General features: G+C 54.8%; 1 protein-coding gene across 21 annotated transcripts in view; it reads left to right on the plus strand.

Annotated features, from left to right (window-relative positions):
* Ncor2 (nuclear receptor corepressor 2) overlaps positions 1-18,898 on the plus strand; it is a 155,753-nt gene that overhangs the window by 42,837 nt on the left and 94,018 nt on the right. For 20 of the 21 annotated variants that reach the window (XM_087903637.1, XM_087903632.1, XM_085678758.2 and 17 more), the window contains 3 exons: positions 8,870-9,080; positions 14,240-14,367; positions 14,811-14,988. In XM_087903637.1, the coding sequence (XP_087759763.1) occupies positions 8,976-9,080; positions 14,240-14,367; positions 14,811-14,988 (411 nt within the window). In that variant the 5' untranslated portion in view covers positions 8,870-8,975. Of the gene's footprint in view, positions 1-3,269; positions 3,379-8,869; positions 9,081-14,239; positions 14,368-14,810; positions 14,989-18,898 lie in introns of all 21 variants that reach the window. The other variant, XM_087903625.1, reaches the window with a different exon arrangement.

Raw genomic sequence — 18,898 nt, forward strand, 5'->3', positions numbered from 1 at the left:
GGCTCAGAGAGGGTAAGTGGCACACAGCTGGCACACAGTATGAAGGGGATGAATGGTATTTGTGTGTCTGTCTGCCTTCAGGGTGATACTGAGTGCTTAGGGGATTATCCTGTTTCCTTCCCACAAGGCCTTGTTCTTATCCTTGGCTCAGGGTAGGCCCTGAGCAGCTCTGGGAGGCCCACTTCCCAGACTGAGCTCTCTTCTTGGCACAGACACTGCCCAGGCTACCCGCCCTGTTCTGGAAGACTGGGGGTGGGTTCTCCTGCTGCACTGAGCCAGACATGCAGAAGATCCGCCTCTGCCTCCAGTTGTGTTTGACAATGCACCCTTTGTCCCTTGGCCAGTCTCCTCCATGCTCCCAGCTCCTCCACCTGTGATGTCATGGTAGGCCCGTACAGCAAGGTCCCAGGCGGATGGGCAATGTGGGGGCTGGCAGGATAGGAAGGACTGATGTGTGGGTCACATGACTGGGCTACCCCTGAACCTTTCAAGGTTTCAAGGTCAGGATTAATGGCGTGTGTGTGTGTGTGTGTGTGTGTGTGTGTGTGTGTGTGTGTCTCTCTCTCTCTCTCTCTCTCTCTCTCTTCTTCTTCTTCTTTTTCTTCTTCTTCTTCTTCTGCTTCTGTGTACAAGTCCCAGCCGGGTCCTTTGCTTTGCATTTTTCTCTCCTCTCCCCAAGCACCTCCAGCTCTTGGCCTGTGAGTGGATGAGTCATTGATCTGGCCTCTCCCAAGAGCCTGGGGCATGAGACTCTGGCTTTTTGCCAGCCAGAGGGGCCACTGGGCCATGACCATGCCCCTAGGTGTCCCTGCATGTGCCATCCTGCTCCCTGGGGACTCTCTAGGGCCTAGCTGTGGGCTTGAGGAAGTTTGCTTAGGAGAGAACCTCAGAAGAGATTGTGTGATTCAGCGGAGCAAACAGGACCCCAAGGATCTGCTCAAGTGTGGGCACCCCAAATCCGTGACAGCATTTAGAAGACAGGTCTTTGCAGGGTGACTCCAGATAAGATCACCCTGGATGTCTTGGGTGGCCCCATCCCTGATCAGTGCCATTATAAGTAGGGGAGAGTCTCAGGAAGGAGGCAGGATGGGGCAACATGGCTACCGCAGTAAGGACACCCGAACAACCTATGGGTGGAGGAGGCTTACCTGTGCTTGCCACCTGCCTGCTGTGGGACTTTGGCCACTCCACTCACCTCTCTGTGCCTTTCTCTTCACCTGCACCATGTTGTCAGAGTGGAATCTGCTGTCAGTGTGGTTAGACGACTGGGTAGGATGCCAGGAGAGCTACAGAGATGGCAGAGGCTGTTTATATTGGTCTGTCACCGTGGTGGCCACTTAGACCCGGGGTGGAAGTAGCATTGCCCTGTGGAAAGAGTCTCACCCTTCACTGTGTGGCATGGAGCTGTCCCAGGCACACAGATGGAAAACAAGCAGAGAGGCCTAGGGAAAAGGACACCTGTAGGGGCTGCGTCTTCCTGAAACTCACTAGGTGGACCATACTGGTCTTGAATGCACAGAGATCCACCAACCTCTGCCTCCTAGTGCTGGGATTAAAGATGTGTGCCACCATGCCTGGCTGACCCCCTTTTAAATTCTAGTCGGGAATGGTAGGGGCAGGTGTGTGGCCCACTATCCAGGGTCGTTTTGGCCTGGCTGGCCTCTTGTCGGGTCCGGGCTCCTTGGCTGAGTCAGGCATGCCTTCAGAGAGGCCGCCATGTTCCTGTGGAACCTTCATGGAGGCTTGCTTCAGTTACTGCCAGGCGGTGGAGTTTATGTGCTGCCAAGGACTGACCCAGATTCTGAAGAACTGTCTACAAGGCCTGTGTCCCTGTCAGAGCCACCAATAGCGGGGAGAGGAGTCGGGCACGCCTGCTTTGGCTCTAGGAGGCGAGACTGGCTGGGATCCTACCCAGGTGCCTGCTCATTTGACCACTTCCTTCTTGCTCGATTCTGCATGGAAGAGGGATCTGGAGGCTGGAGATCTGAGCCCATGGAGCTTTAGCAGTTGGTGTCTGGATATCACTCACTTGGGTCTCCCATGACAATGGGTGGACTCTCTGCTTCCTCCTGTGTTTAGTACAGAAGTTTCAAGTAACTAAACAGAGCTTCAGGCACAGGCAGCCTGAATCCAGGCACTTGATGTTCTTTCTTTGGAGCTACACTCATCAGCCCTGTGCAGGAGAGCTTGCTGCCCTGACAGCCGGCAGAGCCATCAGAGGAGCCCGGTGACGTGACACCCACCTGTGATCCCAGTGCTTGCTGGGCTGGGGGCAGGAGGCTCAGAAGTTCAAGGTCATCTTCAGGCACGTAGTGAGTTCGAGGCCTGCTTCTTGGCTGGTGCTAATTAGTTGTAGGGTGCTGTGGGGGGGCTGCCAGTGAGACAAGGGGTGGTGTGCTCCAAGGAGGCTGGGGTCACCACCTCTGGCAGTCTCCACGGGGTCCAGTGTACACCTCTAACTGGCCAGATGTTGATCGCTAGAGTGTTTCTTTGCGGTAAATGAGGCTCAGAGGATGGCTCACTGTCACCAGGGCTCCTAGCCTGGCGTGGTGTTCTGCCTGTTGTAGGTATTGCTCCCATGCATGGTGCTGTACTGGTTGTCTGAAGGCACAGGCCGGTCTGGCTTGGGCCTCTGGGCCTCCGTTGTGTCTGGGTGGCAGGCTGGTTTACTGGTTATTCAGAGGCCATGCTGGCATATGTCCCCAAGTTGAACTTGCTGTCTGGCTTTGCCTAGAATATTTAGGCTAGGGTGCCCTCCCAGCTACTTTCCTGAACTTCAGCCCAGCTCCTCATCTGTGTTGTCCATAAAATCTCTCTTGGCTTGCGTGCTCCAGGGCCTGGGGACTGTTCTTTAGTCTCTCTCTAGACCCTCTTCCCAGGTGAGCTGGTCCTGTCCACCTGGAACTGCTTCTGGGGACTATTGTTATCTGGGTGCTACCTTTGGCTCCTGGCCACAGGGCCTCCAGACCCTTTATGGTTGCACAGCCTCAGATCTACTGTTCATCATCGCTGAGTTGTTGGGGCCATCACTGGTGACTGTTGTATGTGTTCCGTCTGTGCTGGTCCAGAGTGGGTGTCCCCTTGGCTGGGTGTCCAGGGCCACAGGTCTCTCCCTTGGCTGACAGGGAGGGTCGGGTAGGTCGTTCTGTGGTCAGCCCCGGGCTGACTGGGGGAGGGACCTGAATTGAAGGAGTCCTGCCACTGGGCAGCTAGTAGCTAGCCGGAACATTGGTCCTCATGCGCGTGTGGCCGTCTGCTATTCCCTTCAGGCCATCTATGATCTCTCCTGGATTCCTCCAGAAGCGTCCTGAGGAGAAGGGAAGAACAGACAGATTATACAGTGGCTGTACAGCTGTGGCTGGACAGCCAAATATGCGGGTAGGTGAACAGGTGGGCATGTGGGGCTCGGCCTTGTCTGGGATGCAGGGTCCCGTGGCTTACATTAAAGCCAGAGTTTCTGAAAGGCTCCTCCCAGCCTAGGTCTTTCTGATGTCCCTTTGGCCCCCCTGCATGGCAAGCTGAGCTGATGGGTTGCAGCCCAGCAAGTGGCGGGACACTGTTGGACAGACCCAGCCAGCCTCAGGTTTTGTTGGATAAGGTGAGTTGGAGAGGGGAGCTTGTGTTCATTGTGCTGGGCGTGGAGTCTCTGGGACATATAGGGCTTTCCATCAAGGGGCCTCCTGGAGGAGCTGTGTGTGTGTGTGTGTGTGTGTGTGTGTGTGTGTGTGTGTGTGTGCGCCTGCACGGTGGTAATTACCTCAGTGTTTTGAATTGCACGGTTGGGAAGTGTTGAGCCCTTTTTTAGTGTTGTGCCGTTGATCTCCGGATCTCACCCTGTGAAATTCTGTCCTGAAACCCCTCCCCCATGCTCTTCAAGGCCTCGCTTCCGCATTCTAGTTGGCACTGTTTATCTCTAGCCACCTGCTTCTGTGTCCCCTTTGGAGTCTCTTGTGCAGAAGGACCCAGGCCTGGCTGCCCAGCCTTTAAGAACCTGGGTCTCAGGCTGTGTCCCTGCTGAGAGATAGGCTTATGTCTCAAGTGGTTCTGTCTAGTGACCACCTTCCCTGGCAGTCACAGTACCAGAACCTAGAGTAGGCAGACTGTTAGAGCACCTCAGCTAGTGTCGCTACCCAGCCCCCCACCCCACCCCGCCACATCTATACCCCAGCCCATTGTCTGATTCTTCTTCTTTGTGGGCGGAGTGGCCACTGCCATGGCCAGATGGAGGAGAGGGTCGATGGCAACCCTAGGCTACCCAGAGAGGCTGGGGAACCTGGTGTGGGGACCTGCATGCCTGAGAATTACCGGCTATGGTTTAGCTGCCCTTAGTAGTGGACTGGGGAGATGCTTCAGTCAGTGAAGTGCTTGTCCTGCCAATTCCATCCCTAGAGCCCATGGAGAAAAGCCAGGCATGATAGCATGTGCTTGTAATCCCAGCCTTGGGGAGGTAAGGCAGGCTGATGGGTCTAGCTCCTCAGGGAACTCCAGGTCCCAAGGAGAGATCCTGTCTCAAAACACAAGGTGCTCGGCTCCTGAGGGATGACACCAAGCTTGGCCTCTGGTCTCTGCATGTGTACACATGCACAGTAATCAAATTAAGTGCAAGGGAAGCCCTGAGGAATAAGTAGCTCTGTCTGCCTTGGCAGGAGCCCTTGGCTAGCCATAGCCCAGGGACGCCCATGTGGCTAAGCTGGGGCCAGAATCTGTAGCCTGCTTAACTAGATTTCTTCAGTGCCTAAGTGGCCGAGGTCTGGGGGTGTTGTGTGATCCTGGGCAGAGGAGAGCTGCTCCCTGTGCCTTGGTTTCTCCATCTGTTGAATGGTTCAGGTGTGCTTGGTGTCAGGCTCACAGCCTTCACCACATTCATACAAATGAATGGGGCCATGATGGGGACTCGCTGCTGCAGTGTAGGAAGTGGGCCCTGGGAGGCCACACAGAAGCTGGAGGATTTGGAGGCTTCCCCCCAACAGTGGACAGTGCGTTTCTAGAGGTAAAGATGGGCCTATACTTCTTTATAGATAGCTTGTCCGCGAAGCCTCCCAGCTAAGCACAGAGAAGTCTTTACCCAGCTCAAGGTTGCACAGCAGCATAAAGGGTGGAGTTGGTGTCAGAACCTGTTCTAGCCACTGGGACAGTAGTTTATGTGGTTGTGTTGAAAGGGGAACTGTCTAGGATTGGGCGGCTTTTCTTGTTATCATTTCTACTTAGTGACCAAGAGATTGTGCTTTGGCCTTTCTTCTCCATTGCTTTGACCACGTGCTTGATCCCTGCTGGGGCTGGGGTTGGGGAGGAAGAGCCCTGTGTGGTGGGAGGATGATGTGGGGCATGGGAGTCAGAGCCTGTAAAGTTGCACCAATGCCTAGGTTTGTCAGGAGCCTCAGAAACCCCCATAGAAGGCATGCCTGGAAGTCACAGTCCTCATGTGGCAGTATAGTGTGCCTGGAGGCCTCTGGCTCCCACAGAAACATGGGAGCTCCTGGGCAGATCTGACCGGTGAAGTGGGTGGCCATTGTGGTTCCTGTCCACAAGGCTCTTGGTGTCTGTGGAAGCTGGGCTATACCTTGTCCTACTGGGGTCCGCTGCCAAGAGAACCTGTCAGCCTACCCAAAGACTCTGGCTCCTATGGTGGATGTGAACTCTGGTCTCTGTCTGCCACATACATTCCAATTCTGGGGAGCCCCTGTCACTACCTGTTCTGCTGTAAGTTTGGTGTTATTGGGTGCTGTCTGTTAGCAGAAGGCAGGAGGCTGGTGCTGCACACAGCGCGTCCTGTGAGCCTCTCTCTGCTGTCCTGCTGTTCTGCATTATTCCATCTCCATGTCTGAGCCGAGCCACTGACAGGCTGTGTCCGCAAGTGCCACATACCGGCCTGCAGTCCTAGAAGGAGGTTGCTGCCTTGGGGTGGGATCAGAGGTGGGCCCTTACAAAACTGGAGCTGGCCTCCTCTGCTGGGCACAGTTCTTTGCTGAGCACCGGTTATGCCAGCCAGCCAGCACCGTGAGGAGAAAGGAGTGGGCATACATGTCACCTGAGGTGGGTGCTGCACAGGGATGGCCTTGGAAGATATCTCTGCCATAGGCTGTGACTATAGTGGCACACACCCCCGGTTCAGCCAGTCCCTGCCCTTGTAGGGTGACATTGTTTGTTCTACAGAAGCTACTCTGTTGAGATTGCCTTACTGAGAGCCTGTTACCCTCCAAGCTCCTCCCTTGGCACTGCCTAGACAGGTTCCTCCTGGCAGGCTGTGCCGCCAGGAACCTGCTGTCCTCGGGCTGCAGCCACTCCGCCATGAGGTGTGTGAAGATATCCCTTCCCTGTTGCAAGCTTGTAAGGCTTCTGTCTGCCTCCTGCCCGATGCTGTGCCATCTGCTCACTTCCCTTCCCCGTCGATGCCACCCCATCCCACAGTCTGTCTCTAGCTTGGACGTTTATAGTGGCTTGACAGCTGTGTTACCCATGACAAAACACTGACGCTGTACTGTCCCTCAGCCCTGTCGGGGGCTCCCCATTGCTCCTGGAACAGAATCTATCTCTTCATGGTCTGTGGGGCCTTGAGTGACCTCCCTCCATCTAATTCAGTGGCCTTCTCAGATACACAACTTCTAGTCTCCCCTCTGGGCTCCTGCTGTGGTGATGCTGCACCCCACCTGAACACTGCTTCCTTCCTCTCAGGACTGTTCTAAAGCCTGTTTAGAACCCGTTTGGGACCTGAGTACCCACCCTTTTTCTTTCTGACCTGCGTTGTGCCCCTGTGGACATTTGTGTGACTTGGTCACACACTGTATTTAGTCTTATATGTCTGGCTCTTTACTGAGTGTTAACACCCTGCAGTCGTCTGGTGTACTCTATGTCAGTATCCCTGATCTATTTATTTTATTTTATTTTATTTTGGCCAAGTAGTGCTTGCATTGAATGGGTAGGCCATGCTGGTGAGCTCTTCTGTCGTGTGATTGTTGAGAACGGGGTTGTTCCAAACATGCATGTGTCTGTCTGATTCTGTCAGTTCTTTGGGTGCCTGGGAGCGGGGCTGCAGAGCCTCGGTAATTTTGTATTTCAGGATTTGAGAATCTGCCAAATTGTTTTCCTAATTTGTGTTTGTTTTCCAAGCGGGCTACAAACGAGACTGAGAGTAGAAGAGGTGACATGTGGGTCAGATAAACTCATGGGATGGGGTCCCTAGCGTCTCTGGAAAGGGGTTGGCAGGATGACCTTGGATGATGCAGCTCCCATGTTCTCAGTGGATGCCCTATGAATTTTGGAGTGGAAGCCAGCCAGGCCAGGCTGAGGCATGCGGTTCCCCGAAGGTGGCCTAGAAAGGCGTTCTCTCAGCCTTTAGAGCCTGTGGGCGCTGTGCCTATATTTCCACAGGCAAAGAGAATAGACGTGGAGGGTCATTTGCACCTCCCAGCCTTCCTGCGTTTCCCCAAATCAAATAGCAGTTTTGAGGCCTTTCACGGTGTCTGTGTGACACAGGACGGAGGTCAGCCTCAGGGTAGGGTTGCACTGAAACCGGGCAGGCGGTGTGGTGTGGACTTGTTTGCCCCTGCCCCTCCCAAGGCAGCATCTTGCCTAAGGCACAGTACAGCTGCCACGTTGGCCTCTCTTCTGTTCTTAAGTGTCACGTGACACGTCTCATTTTGGTGGTGGTCTGTGTGAGCCGGAATTCTTGATAGCAGGTAACAGAGTTAGCCAGGGCCGTCAGAGTAAGCCATTCCTGCTCAAAGAGCTCAAGGATGACTTTCCACTGGGTCCTCAGGTGCCAGTCACTGCCTCCCTCCCTAACAGTCTGATTGGCATGTCTGAGCCACATGACTCTTCTAGGAGTCAGGGTTTGAATGTGAAGTTCACACTGGTAGGTTGGGTCCAACGTACATAGTTGGTACGTAGCCAGGACCTTCAGACTGGAGACTTGTGACTTTTGGACCTGCGATCTTCACCTTCCCTGCTTGTTTCTCTACATGAGACCTTTCACTGGCCGACGCCGGCCATCTGCTGCTTGGAGGGCAGTTATAAGGAAGGGTCAGGATAAAATTAAAGGGAACTGTGTCAGTCTCCTGTCTTTGACCCCTTGGGCTGTAGCCCCAGCCTTAGCTCTGGGGTGCAGTGTGAAAAGGAAGGGAGTTTTGCCTGAGGGACAGGTAGGAAAGGGAAGGACCGTGGGGAGGGGCTCAGCCTTCTCACACTCCTGGCTCTTGCAGCATCCAGGTTCCCATCCTTGAGACCACTGGGATATTCTCAGAGCTTTTCCTCTATTAGCCTTGGAGACTCTGGCCTGAAAGGTAGCATTTATGGATTCTGGACCTGTTTGGTGCCCTCCTGTCCAGAATGCCTGTGTCTGGTCTTGGATGTCCCTGAGGTGACCCTCAGCATTCAGTTCCCTGACTCCTAGTGGCACCAGGTCAACTACATGTATGTTCTGTCCGCATTACACAGGATAGTCTGGCTGAGGACAACAGGGCAGACAAGCTTTGCCTGGGTCACCCTGTGACCCATGGTGGGTCATTGGTGTGTACTGCGTTGTTAGCACACGATCTAGGGACAGGCCCAGCAGCTGTGAGCTGGAGTTGCCAGGGGCTTTTGGAGAACTTTGCCCTGGAGACCTGGAAAGTCCCAGCTGTGGAGTGAGCTGGCCGACCGAGGTGGGTGTGGGAGCCATCGGATGACTGTGGGTATGTTGTCCACAACGGAGGCCCCCAAGTCTGCTGGTCGAAGCCCTGGCTAGTGGGGATATGGCTTGTGAAAGGAAGGTAGGCAAGGCATTGTGGCTTTGGGCTGTCAGTGGGGAGAGGCTCAGGCAGGAGAAGGACTAGGCCTCTGTGGCTGTGGACCAGCTGCCTCAGGCTCAACTTGTTTTCTCTTTTCTCCACAGGCACCTGTGACCAGGTCGCCTGCCATCAGATGACCGAGACCAGTCCTTAGTCCTAGCTGTGGTCAAGAGTGTATTGACCTTCAGAGGCTACCTGGACCCCACCACCATGTCAGGATCGACACAGCCTGTGGCACAGACATGGCGGGCTGCTGAACCCCGCTATCCGCCCCATGGCATCTCCTACCCGGTGCAGATAGCCCGCTCCCACACGGTAAGGGGCATGTCTGCCCAGTACCACTTCTGCTACTCTCACGCATCTTCTGAAACCAGGCTGCCGTGCCCATGTTGCTTTGGTCACAGTGGGGACACTGGTGACTGCCAGGGATAGTGATGCAGGTCTGTAATCTCAGCATTGTGGAAGTGGAGGCAGGAGGATTGTGACTTTGAGACCAGCCTGGGTTACATTAGCAAGTCCTTATTCCAGTGTGGGATGGTCTAGGCTGGGGCTAGACTGAGTGGACACTTTGTTGTTTCTTGATTGACAGTGGAGTTGGCACGCGCAGTGGGGCCCCTGTGGTGTACACCCCCATTCCCAGTCAGACTCGTTTCTGCTCCGTCTGGGACTGAGGTGGTTTGGGGGAGGGAGACTGAGGTCACACCCACTTCTTCCTAACCCTCACGGTCTTGGTGCTTATTTGACTGTAAGGCTGAGGCTCAGTGTCTGCCCCTGCCAGGGTCCTGTTCCTACTCTCTTACTGTAGAGCATGCAGGGGGCTGGGCCTTCGAGTCTTCTCTGTGGGCCTTTATTATGTGCCTGTTGTATACCGTGCTTCTGGCTGTTGACTGCAGGGGTGTGAGATGTATAAGCCACTGTTGGGTGGGAGTTGCCTTGAGTGTGTATGTGTGTCTAGGCTCATGTCTGTCCCTCCTGGATGGTATGGTCCATTTCTGTGACAGACCTGTGTCTGTGTGGGAGATATCTCTAATTGTGAGTCAAGTATGCTTTCCCATGAGCCCCCAGGGCCTGGCCTCAAGGCCCCATGCACAGTGGCTCCCCAAGAACTGAGGGCCTAGGTGGAGAGCCAGCTGTGGTGAAGGATGTTTGCCATGTAATGGACAGACAGTGTTCTCAGAGCGTCAGGGCCTTGGGTGGAGCAGCTGAGGCCTGGGGGGAGAAAGCAAGCCCTTGCCACCATCCAGGGGCAGCCACGGCAGTGTTAGGACCCTACACTTCTTGGCCCCAGCTTATATGCCACCATTTAGTTACCATCTGCTGTTTGAGCTACTGCCTCACAGCCATCACTAGTGGCAGAGATATCAGCTCCAGGCCAGCTGGGAACCCACTTCCATTTAACGTTAGGGGCTCTCAATCTGTCACCTGTAAAGTAGGGTGACGAGAGCACCCACAAGAATGCCTATGCATGCCCTCATATGGCTGTCTGCTGCCACCATAACTTGATACTGTTCAAGCCATTTCTTGGAGAAGTCCTGCCTGGGGCTCCCCCTGCCCTCCAGGCTGATGCCTGGGGCTTCTTCTTGTCCTCCTCCATTCATATTGCTCATCTACTTTCTCTGAGCATGCCCAGCCTCAGGGTGTCTTCTAGCTGCCCTAGCCCTCTCCCTCCCACCTGCCTTCCTGATCTTTGCCCCATTTGTGACCTTTCCCCAGCATTTAGGATCATTAGCTGACCCTAGGCACCTTCTGATCTCCTGCTGGGCCATTGGTGACGCAGGATGCCACCAGCAGGACCTAGTGGTTACTAACCCCGCAGGGGTGAGTGTGGCCTGATGGGCTAGCTACAGGTTGGAACATGTCTGTCCCCTGGTAGTGCCCACGTGCTCCTTTCCAGGGTTCATGCTTGTTCTTTGACCTCTAGTCCTTGCTGGGCCATCAGCAGAACTCTGCTGATCCCTGGGGACAATGAGGGCCTCTCTTCTAGTGGGTATCCAGGCCTCTTAGTTTCTCTCCGCTGACTTGATGAAGGCTGGGGTCTGTGATCTGGAGTCCCTGGTCTCTCCTGTAGCTTTCCCATGACCCTCCCCTGACCCATGCCCCTTCCCCCTCTTCTCCATTAGCCCAACCTTCCTGCAGCCTTTTCAGCCTCCCCACCTCATCTCCCCAGCCTTCCCCAAGGCCCTTCCTCAGGTCAGCCGCCTCTTCACTCCCCACCCCCACCTACTCCTCCCCCTCTCTGTGGCCCAAAGGCCCACAGAGCACAGCCATGAGAAACTGTACTGTGCTTAAAACTTATGTTTGGGAAAGAGAGGCCAGAGAACAGAAATGGAGGCGCAGCAAGGCTGATGCCCCAAAGGAGGAAACAACATTCTAAGGAGCCATGTGTTCAGACCTGGTGCGATGACCAGCTCAGTCTGTGGTGCCTTGGGCCTGGGGAACGTGATGTTTGGGTCTGGGCCACTTATACATACGTGAGAAGGCCTTTCTTCCTGGAAGCGCTGCCCTCTCACTTCAGACAGGTGAGGTGCTTTATACAATGCTGGGGTCCTCCCTGAGATGACATCATGCTTGGAACGTGAGCTGAACTCTGTGTGATGCTACTATAGGAGCCCCGACTGTAGATACCTCCCCACCTCCTGTTATCCAGGGGTAACATACTTCCTGTAAGCCTCAGGCTTTGCTGACCAGATCCCACGGTCTGTTACCCCCACTCCTGGCTCCATGCTGCTGGCAATGGGGTGCAAGAGCCACGTACCCGCAGGTCAGTGCTTGACAGGATGTGTGCCAGGGACGCCTGATGAAGTTGGCTATCCCTAGCCTTGGCCTTGGGCCTCGCTGGCTGACTCTGCTGTGGGATGGACCTGCAGGCTGTTGTCCAGTTGGTCACAAACTCTACTATGCCACATAGGGCATGGTGAAACTGAATGCTGACTTGGGTTGATGTCCTGGGTATGTGGGCACACCAAGAGGTCCTGTACCACCTGCACATGTCACAGTTCTGTCTTAGGATCCTCCTCTATCTGTTCAGTCATTCATTAATTCCCTTGCTCACTGTTAATTTCTCTTCTCATTCATTTGTTCAACAAATGCTGATTAGGTTTGTCACCTGCCAGCTTCAAAGCCCTGGGGACAGAGCTGTAAAGGCAAAGAAACCCTTTTGCCTTTGGGAGCTGACGTTCTCTTGGGGAATAGTGAGTGAAGATGAGGTGAGGGGGGCATATTTAAGTGAGGAGCCAGATATTGACAATGGAGTTGGGACCCAAGAGGAGGGACAGGCCAGGCTCCTCCTGGATAAGCCGTGCTCCAGGCCAGGCCGAGTGAGAGCCCTGAGGTGAGGCTCGGTAGGAAGGAGCATTGTTTAGGAATGATCTATGGATCTGGGGTTCACAGGAGTGACCTCCCTCTCATCTTGTGTGGTTCTCTGCTGGACTTGTTCTGGAGTACTGTGTGCTTCTTGGGACTCCCCCCCCTTGTTCTGTTTGCTGTGGAAATATACAGGGACTGGGGTGACCCTTATCTCCTGAGTCAGGCCTGCTGTAATCATCTGTGGGGTAGCCTGCCACCTGTGACTGTCCCATTTCCCTGCTCTGTGACCCGGAAGAGCTGCTCCCTGGGCCCATCAGACCACCCACCATGTCCCCCTTCTGTGACTGCCTCGAGGGTCACTTTAGTCAGTCAGCTTGTGCAGAGGGCTTGGTCTGGTAACTTGAGACAGTCTTCCCCTCAGGGTCCTCTCTGGGACTTTGCTCTTGGCTTCTTTGTAGGATCTTCTTGGTAGCCTTCCCATGGGTTCAACCCTGCAGTTCTCTGGGGTCTTTTGCAAGGTCTCCCCAGCTCCTTCCCTAGCACTTTGGTCTCTGAGGTTGCCCACTCTTCCCGGACAGGAACCCAACTGCTTCTGTGCCCTCAGCGCACCTGACTGGTGCCACTGATTGTTTGCAGTAAGAACCGCTTTACAGCCAGTGGCTGAGAGTTCATGCAGCTTTCAGATGATCTGAGCTTGGTTTCAAGCATCCATGTCCAGCAGTTCACAACCGCTTCTAACTCCAGCTGCAGGGAAAGCCAACGTTCTCTCTGACTTGTGTGAACATTGCATTCAAGTGCATATACACATAGATATATACACTGGCACATAATTAAAGATAAAATCTAAAGCAAACAAAATAATAAGGATGAAAAAGGCTGGGGGGTGGGGTAAGGTGGCGCATGCTTTTAATTCCAGCACCTAGGAGGCTTAGGCAGGTGGATCTCTGTGAGTTCAAGGCCAGCCTGGTCTACAAATACGAGTTCCAGGACAGCTAGGGCTAAACAGAAAAGCCCTGTCTTGAGAGAGAAGAAAACATGATAAAAGAAGAATAGCTTATCTATAGTCCATGCTCTCCGCAGCTATGACCTAGTCAGACATCACTAATCGATTGCCATGCAGTGTAACCAAGTGTCTAGGCAGACAGCACAGACTGGAAGCCTGTCTTGTTTTTCCAATTAGATGTGCACAGTTGCTCTCTCTCCCCTCCCTCCTCTCTCATTTTCCCATAGTGATGAGGTGATCTTGGCCCATGTGAAAAATGTAGGAAGGCTTTAGTTAGCGACTATGGGATCCAGGTTAAGACCGAGGATGCTAGTGAGCCACGGGAGCCTAACACTGAGTTCAGGCGTCAAGGCTGGGGGAACTTGTCAACTGTGTTGACTCCCCAGCATTCTTGCTGCAAGGGTAGGCCAAGGTCGAGGCCTTGTCCATGGACCATAACGACCCAAGCCTGGCCAGACCAATGAAATCCTGGCACTGCTCAAAGTGAGAGGGTACAGCTTCTCCCTCCTTCCCTCCCCATACTGTTTGTGCCAGCTGTTCTTCCCCATGGTAGGCGGGGCCCTAGAACAGCTGTTTGACTGAGACCTGGGTTTATAGGCCATCATTGTAGCCCTGTATGCCCTGCCTAGCCCTCCCTTCCTTGGGGTGCCTGAGCCTGGCTCTCACAGGGATACTCATCCACAAAGATACCTGGGGTTTCAAGGGGTACTTAATGCTAACCAGTTCTCTGCTAGGGCAGTTCCCAGCCCCATGTCCGTAGGTAGGACCTGGGGTTAGTGACCCATTCTCTGTGTGGTTCTTTCTCTAAACCAGCAACTGAATGCTGCAGGCAGTGGGAAAGGAGGGTTTGCAAGCTGGCTGTCCAGCCTGTGGACTTGGAGGGGCTATGCTTAACCCTCCTCCCCCTGGCTTGAGTGCACCAGCTGGAGAGTAGGGTAATACCGGAGCCCTACAGGTCCTGGTGAAGCCTTGTGGGGAGGTGTAGAGTCCAGCATTATGGTTTCTCAGCCCTGTAGCTGAACGGGACTCAGCATGGTGGGAACATCACTCTGGCAGTGTGGCTAGAAGGATGTAGGCTGGGGATGTACCTGAGCCTCTTGGCACAGGGTGGCAAGGAAAGCTGCTGCCGCCCCTGCACTTGCTTACCATTCCGTTTTTTCCACAGGACGTGGGGCTGCTCGAGTACCAACACCACCCTCGTGACTACGCCTCTCACCTGTCCCCTGGCTCCATCATCCAGCCACAGAGGAGGCGGCCCTCACTGCTGTCTGAGTTCCAGCCTGGGAGTGAAAGGTGAGGAGAAACCCTGGCTCCTTGTCTTGGGTGTGGTGTCTCTCAGGTAGATAGACTTTTTGTGGGTAACGCTACGGGGGTGGGGTGGGGTCCAGACCTTCCTGGTACCATGTGCTCCTGATGGCATTCTAGAGCCATGACGGGGCTGTGAACTTACAGGAGGAGGAGGCAGCTATGACCCAGGGTTGAGGAGCTTGGTTAAGAGACAGGAAACTTAAGAGCTTTCCACCTGTTGACTAGACCAGGTTTTACAGCAGAGGTGCTGTGATCAGCTAGTGATGTCTGCGCAGGGTGGGTGCGAAGGAAGAGTCGGGTATGTTGTTCTTTGCTTGATCCCCATAGTGCTTCTTAGGCCTGTGTCTTTTTGCATTCTTGGTGAGCTCAGGAGGGTCTGTGGGGACTTCAGGCTGCAATGTGTGATGTGTGTCCCTGGCCTCCCACAGGTCTCAGGAGCTCCACCTGCGACCTGAGTCTCGCACCTTCCTGCCTGAGCTGGGCAAACCTGACATAGAATTCACAGAGAGCAAGCGCCCACGCCTGGAGCTGCTACCTGATACCCTGCTGCGTCCATCGCCCCTGCTGGCCACTGGGCAGCCCAGTGGGACTGAAGATCTTACCAAGGTACATCCCAGCTAGACTGATGGGCTGTTCTGCCGCTGCCACTGCTGCTGGGGGCAGGAAAGGGGCTGGGGGTGGAGATAGGGAAAGGCTGGGCAAAAGGAGTGAGGTCAGCTCTGGCATGTGTGTGAGTGGGACTGAGCGCTGGGGCTGCAGTCAGGCAAGGAGAGTAGGCATGGGTGATGGGAAGGATTGGGAAAGGTATCTAGCCGCAAGAGTGTGCACAGACTCTGTGCCAGGACCCCCTGTATGACTGTTAGCACTGGCCGGAATGACTGGGAAGTGGGAGTGAGGGCCCGCGAAGCCGTGGAACAGAGAACCAGGAACTGACTGGCCTGAAATCAGCCCCGTGTTCACTGTAGCACATTATATCTGCCCCATTGGTACTGGGCTGCATAGGTAACCTTTTGTATGACACAGTGGCTTGGGACTCCTGGCTTCATATAACAGACTGGACAGCCAGGACTGCCCCATGTTTTTTGAACACTGGGGAAGGGGACTCTAGTGTTCCTGAAGATGAGACAGGACGGAGCGGGGATGGTGCCTGACATGTCAGATTTGAGGGCCTCTGGTGAACTGACAGACAGCCCTGCTGCCGCCCAGGTCTAACTGGCGTCTTGGGTATCAGGTGGGCTGGACGGGTCTTACATCTACAGCCACGTGGGCCTGAGGAGCCCCAGAGCAGAGTCAGGGTGGGCCCTGTCTCTGGAGACGCCCCACACTCCGTGAGGTAGTGGTCCTCCTTCTCTCAGCCCCGTCCTGTGTGTTCACCCACCCTGGTGTGCTAGGGATGGAGCTTGGCGTTGTCCTCTGTTGTCCCTGTTGGGCCAGCACTCTACCGACGAAGCTCTCTCTTCAGCCCTATTTACTTTTTCTGTTTGTTTTTTATTTTCCTAAATAGGGTCTTGCTAAATCAGGCTGGTCTAGAACTTACTCTGTTGCCCAGGCAGGCCTTGCATGTAGACTCTGGGCCAAGCTTGATCTAAGTCTTCTGTCTGTTTTCTTGTCCCCATGCTGTTGCTGTGCTGCCCTGGGCTTAGGGCCTCTCTGAGCCTTGCTTGCTCCTGTTAGTCAGGCCCTGTAGTAGATGACTCCGGCCAGCTGGATAGAGGGTTCAGCTGTGAGCCTTGCACACACCCCTTAAGGCTGGACCAGGTGACAGGACCGGACTCCAGCCTCTGTAGCAGAGTGAAGACACTGGCATGAGCTCTGGGATGTTCTTGGCCCATCCCCCTCAGCCCTACTCTGCTTGGTTGCTGTGACCCTCTCTGGTGACCTAAGGCAGGTACCCGGATCTTAGGGGGACATACATGGGCTTTGCTTCTCTGACACCGAGGTAGTTCTTATTCCCTACTTGAACTATTCCTGACACTCGCCTACCTCAGGCAGCTCTCTTTCTCTCTGCAGCTCCAGAACCTCCTTCCCTGTTTTCTCTTCTACCCACTCAGCCTGTTGGCCAGCACCCATATCCTGCCATGCAGACGCCGGGTCTAGCCACTGTCTAGCCTGTGCTGGCCTCAGTTGCTCTGGGGCATCATCACTCACCTGCCCCTGCTGCCTGCTTCTGCCCCCTCCACCACTGGGTCCTGTGAGGCCAGCAAGGTCCTGTCTGGGTCCCAGGGCTCCTTTCTCAGGCAGCAAAGTCTAGCTCTTTTTCAAGTGGCCATGAGGTCTGGTGTGGCCGAGCCCTGACATTTTCTCTCCATGCCAGCCTCCTGCTCATCTCTGTGGTTTCTTAAACCTGACCCGGCCCCACCCCTAGGCCCTGACACTGGCTGTTGTGTGCCTGGTTCCTCTGTGTTCCCCTCAAAGGCTTGCTGGACTGATGGCAGTGGGTACCCAAAGCTGTTTGGGAGCCCCTGATGGGATGTTGTGACGTCTCCTTGTGTTGTGGCATAGAGCTCTTCTGACCGTACTGAGTCTGGGCTTGGGACAGGTGTGGCCACTGGGCTGTCCTCCAGCTCTGTGCTGTGGTGACCTGCTCACTCCAACTTCCGTTCTCCTGCATCTCTTCCTGCCCAGATGTTAGTCCTTCCCTCCCCACCATCCCTTACCCTGTGCTTGCCCCCTTCTCTCCCTCCTCCCCTTCTGCCATACCTTTGCTGGTCTCTCCACCCACCCACTTCCCACCTGACCAATCCACTTACCATCCAGCCTCCACACATGCTCTGTTATATACCCCCCCATTGCTGCCCCATTCGTTCATCCACCCACTCGTACCGTCTGTCTATCCCTTCTCCCCACAGACGTCCTGAGTCCTGTGACTAGTGCTACCAGGATGGCCATTTTCTGTTCCTATGTTTGACCAGTCTAGGTGTCTCCATGCCTCCCATGGCCAAGAGGACTGCCTTTAGTGCTGACAGGAAGCTGGAAGGGACATCTGACCACTGTAGGCGTGGTGGCAGCTAGAGACTAGTCTTGAGAGGGAGGGTGGCCATTCAGGGCAGTGGGGTGGGGTCTTCCTCCCTGCCTTGTATTCAAAGTGGGTGAGTCAAGCATCCCCAGGCTAGGTGGGGTCCTATATATGGGGCAGCCAGCAAGGAGAAGGTATGCCCAGGAAGGCTGCAAGGACGAAAGGCTGGCACTGGGTGAGCGTCTGCAGAATCTGTCAGGTGCCAAGGTCTTTCTGTTTGGAACTTAGGCTGGGAGCTAGAATTGGGGGATGGGACTCAGGTAGGCAGTTCCTGGGGAGAGGCTCTTCCTCCCCATAGAAGGCAGGAGGGGCTGTGCATGGCCTCTTAATGGTAGGCCTCCATGACTGAGTAGCAGGTGGGTGTCCCAGGACCAGCTCTGGGTCTTATGTCCATGGGAAACTGTCATTCTCTGCTGTCCCCAGCTGTTCCAGTCCTAGCCTCGGGCCCTCCTGATGGCCTTGTCCTCACAGTCACCCAGTGAGGCCACTTGTGGCTCAGATGTTCCTGTTACCCTGTCTTAGGGTTTCTGTGGCTGTGATGAAACACCATGACCAAAGCCACTTGGGGATGAAAGGGTTTATTCGGTTTATGGGTCCACATCGCTCTTCATCATCACGGGAGGTTAGGATAAGAACAATCAGGGCAGGAAGGTGGAGGCCGGGCCTGATACAGAGGCCATGGAGGAGTGCTGCTTACTGGCTTGCTTCCCATGACTTGCTCAGCCTGCTTTCTCATATAACCTAGGACTGCCAGTCCAGGGATAGCAGCATCCACAACGGGCAGGGCCCTCCCCCATCAATCGCTAGTTAAGAAAATGCCCCACAGACTCATATTCAGCCGATCTTACAGAGGCGTTTCCTCAGTCAGGAGTCCTTTCTCAGATGACTATAGCTTGCATCGAGTTGACGAAAAGCTGGCCTGCACACACCCCTTTTGGGGTCTCTACTTCGCCTCTCTGCCTGATTGTGTGTCCCCGTCTCTGTCTCTCTCTGTCCCACCATCTGTTGTTCTCTCCCCTGCCTGGGCCCCGGCTGGGCTGGAGCCAGGCTCCAGGGGGACTGGGTGGGTGTGGATGGAATGTGCGGCTCTTCAGAGCAAGCGTGGTTTGTGTGGAGTCCAGCTGGAGGCAGGAACAGGGGTTTGTGAGGGTGTCTGGCTCCCCACTGTTTGGCAGTGCCCTCCTGCTTAGGCTTCCCAGTGCTTGGGAATTCATTGAGCTTTGTTTTAGGGGACTTCAGTATGTCACTGAGAACCTTCTTGGAAAGGGGCCTGGGACACCAGCACAAGCACAGACCCTGAACTCTGGCACCTGTAATGAAATCCAGGTTTGGTAGCTTTAGGCTGAACTCAGCCCAGGTGGTTGCCATCACCATGGTCCATGCTTCTTAGAGTACTTGAGGGACAGCATGTGTGACTCTGAGTACCCCTACCCCACACCCCCCACAGGTCCAAGACCAGCAGAGAGCAAGCCCACCCTCCCTGCTCCGCAGTTCCAGCCA

Source organism: Myodes glareolus, chromosome 2 (genome assembly GCF_982192425.1).
Source record: "Myodes glareolus chromosome 2, mMyoGla1.1, whole genome shotgun sequence".
In the NCBI taxonomy this organism is placed as follows: domain Eukaryota; kingdom Metazoa; phylum Chordata; class Mammalia; order Rodentia; family Cricetidae; genus Myodes; species Myodes glareolus.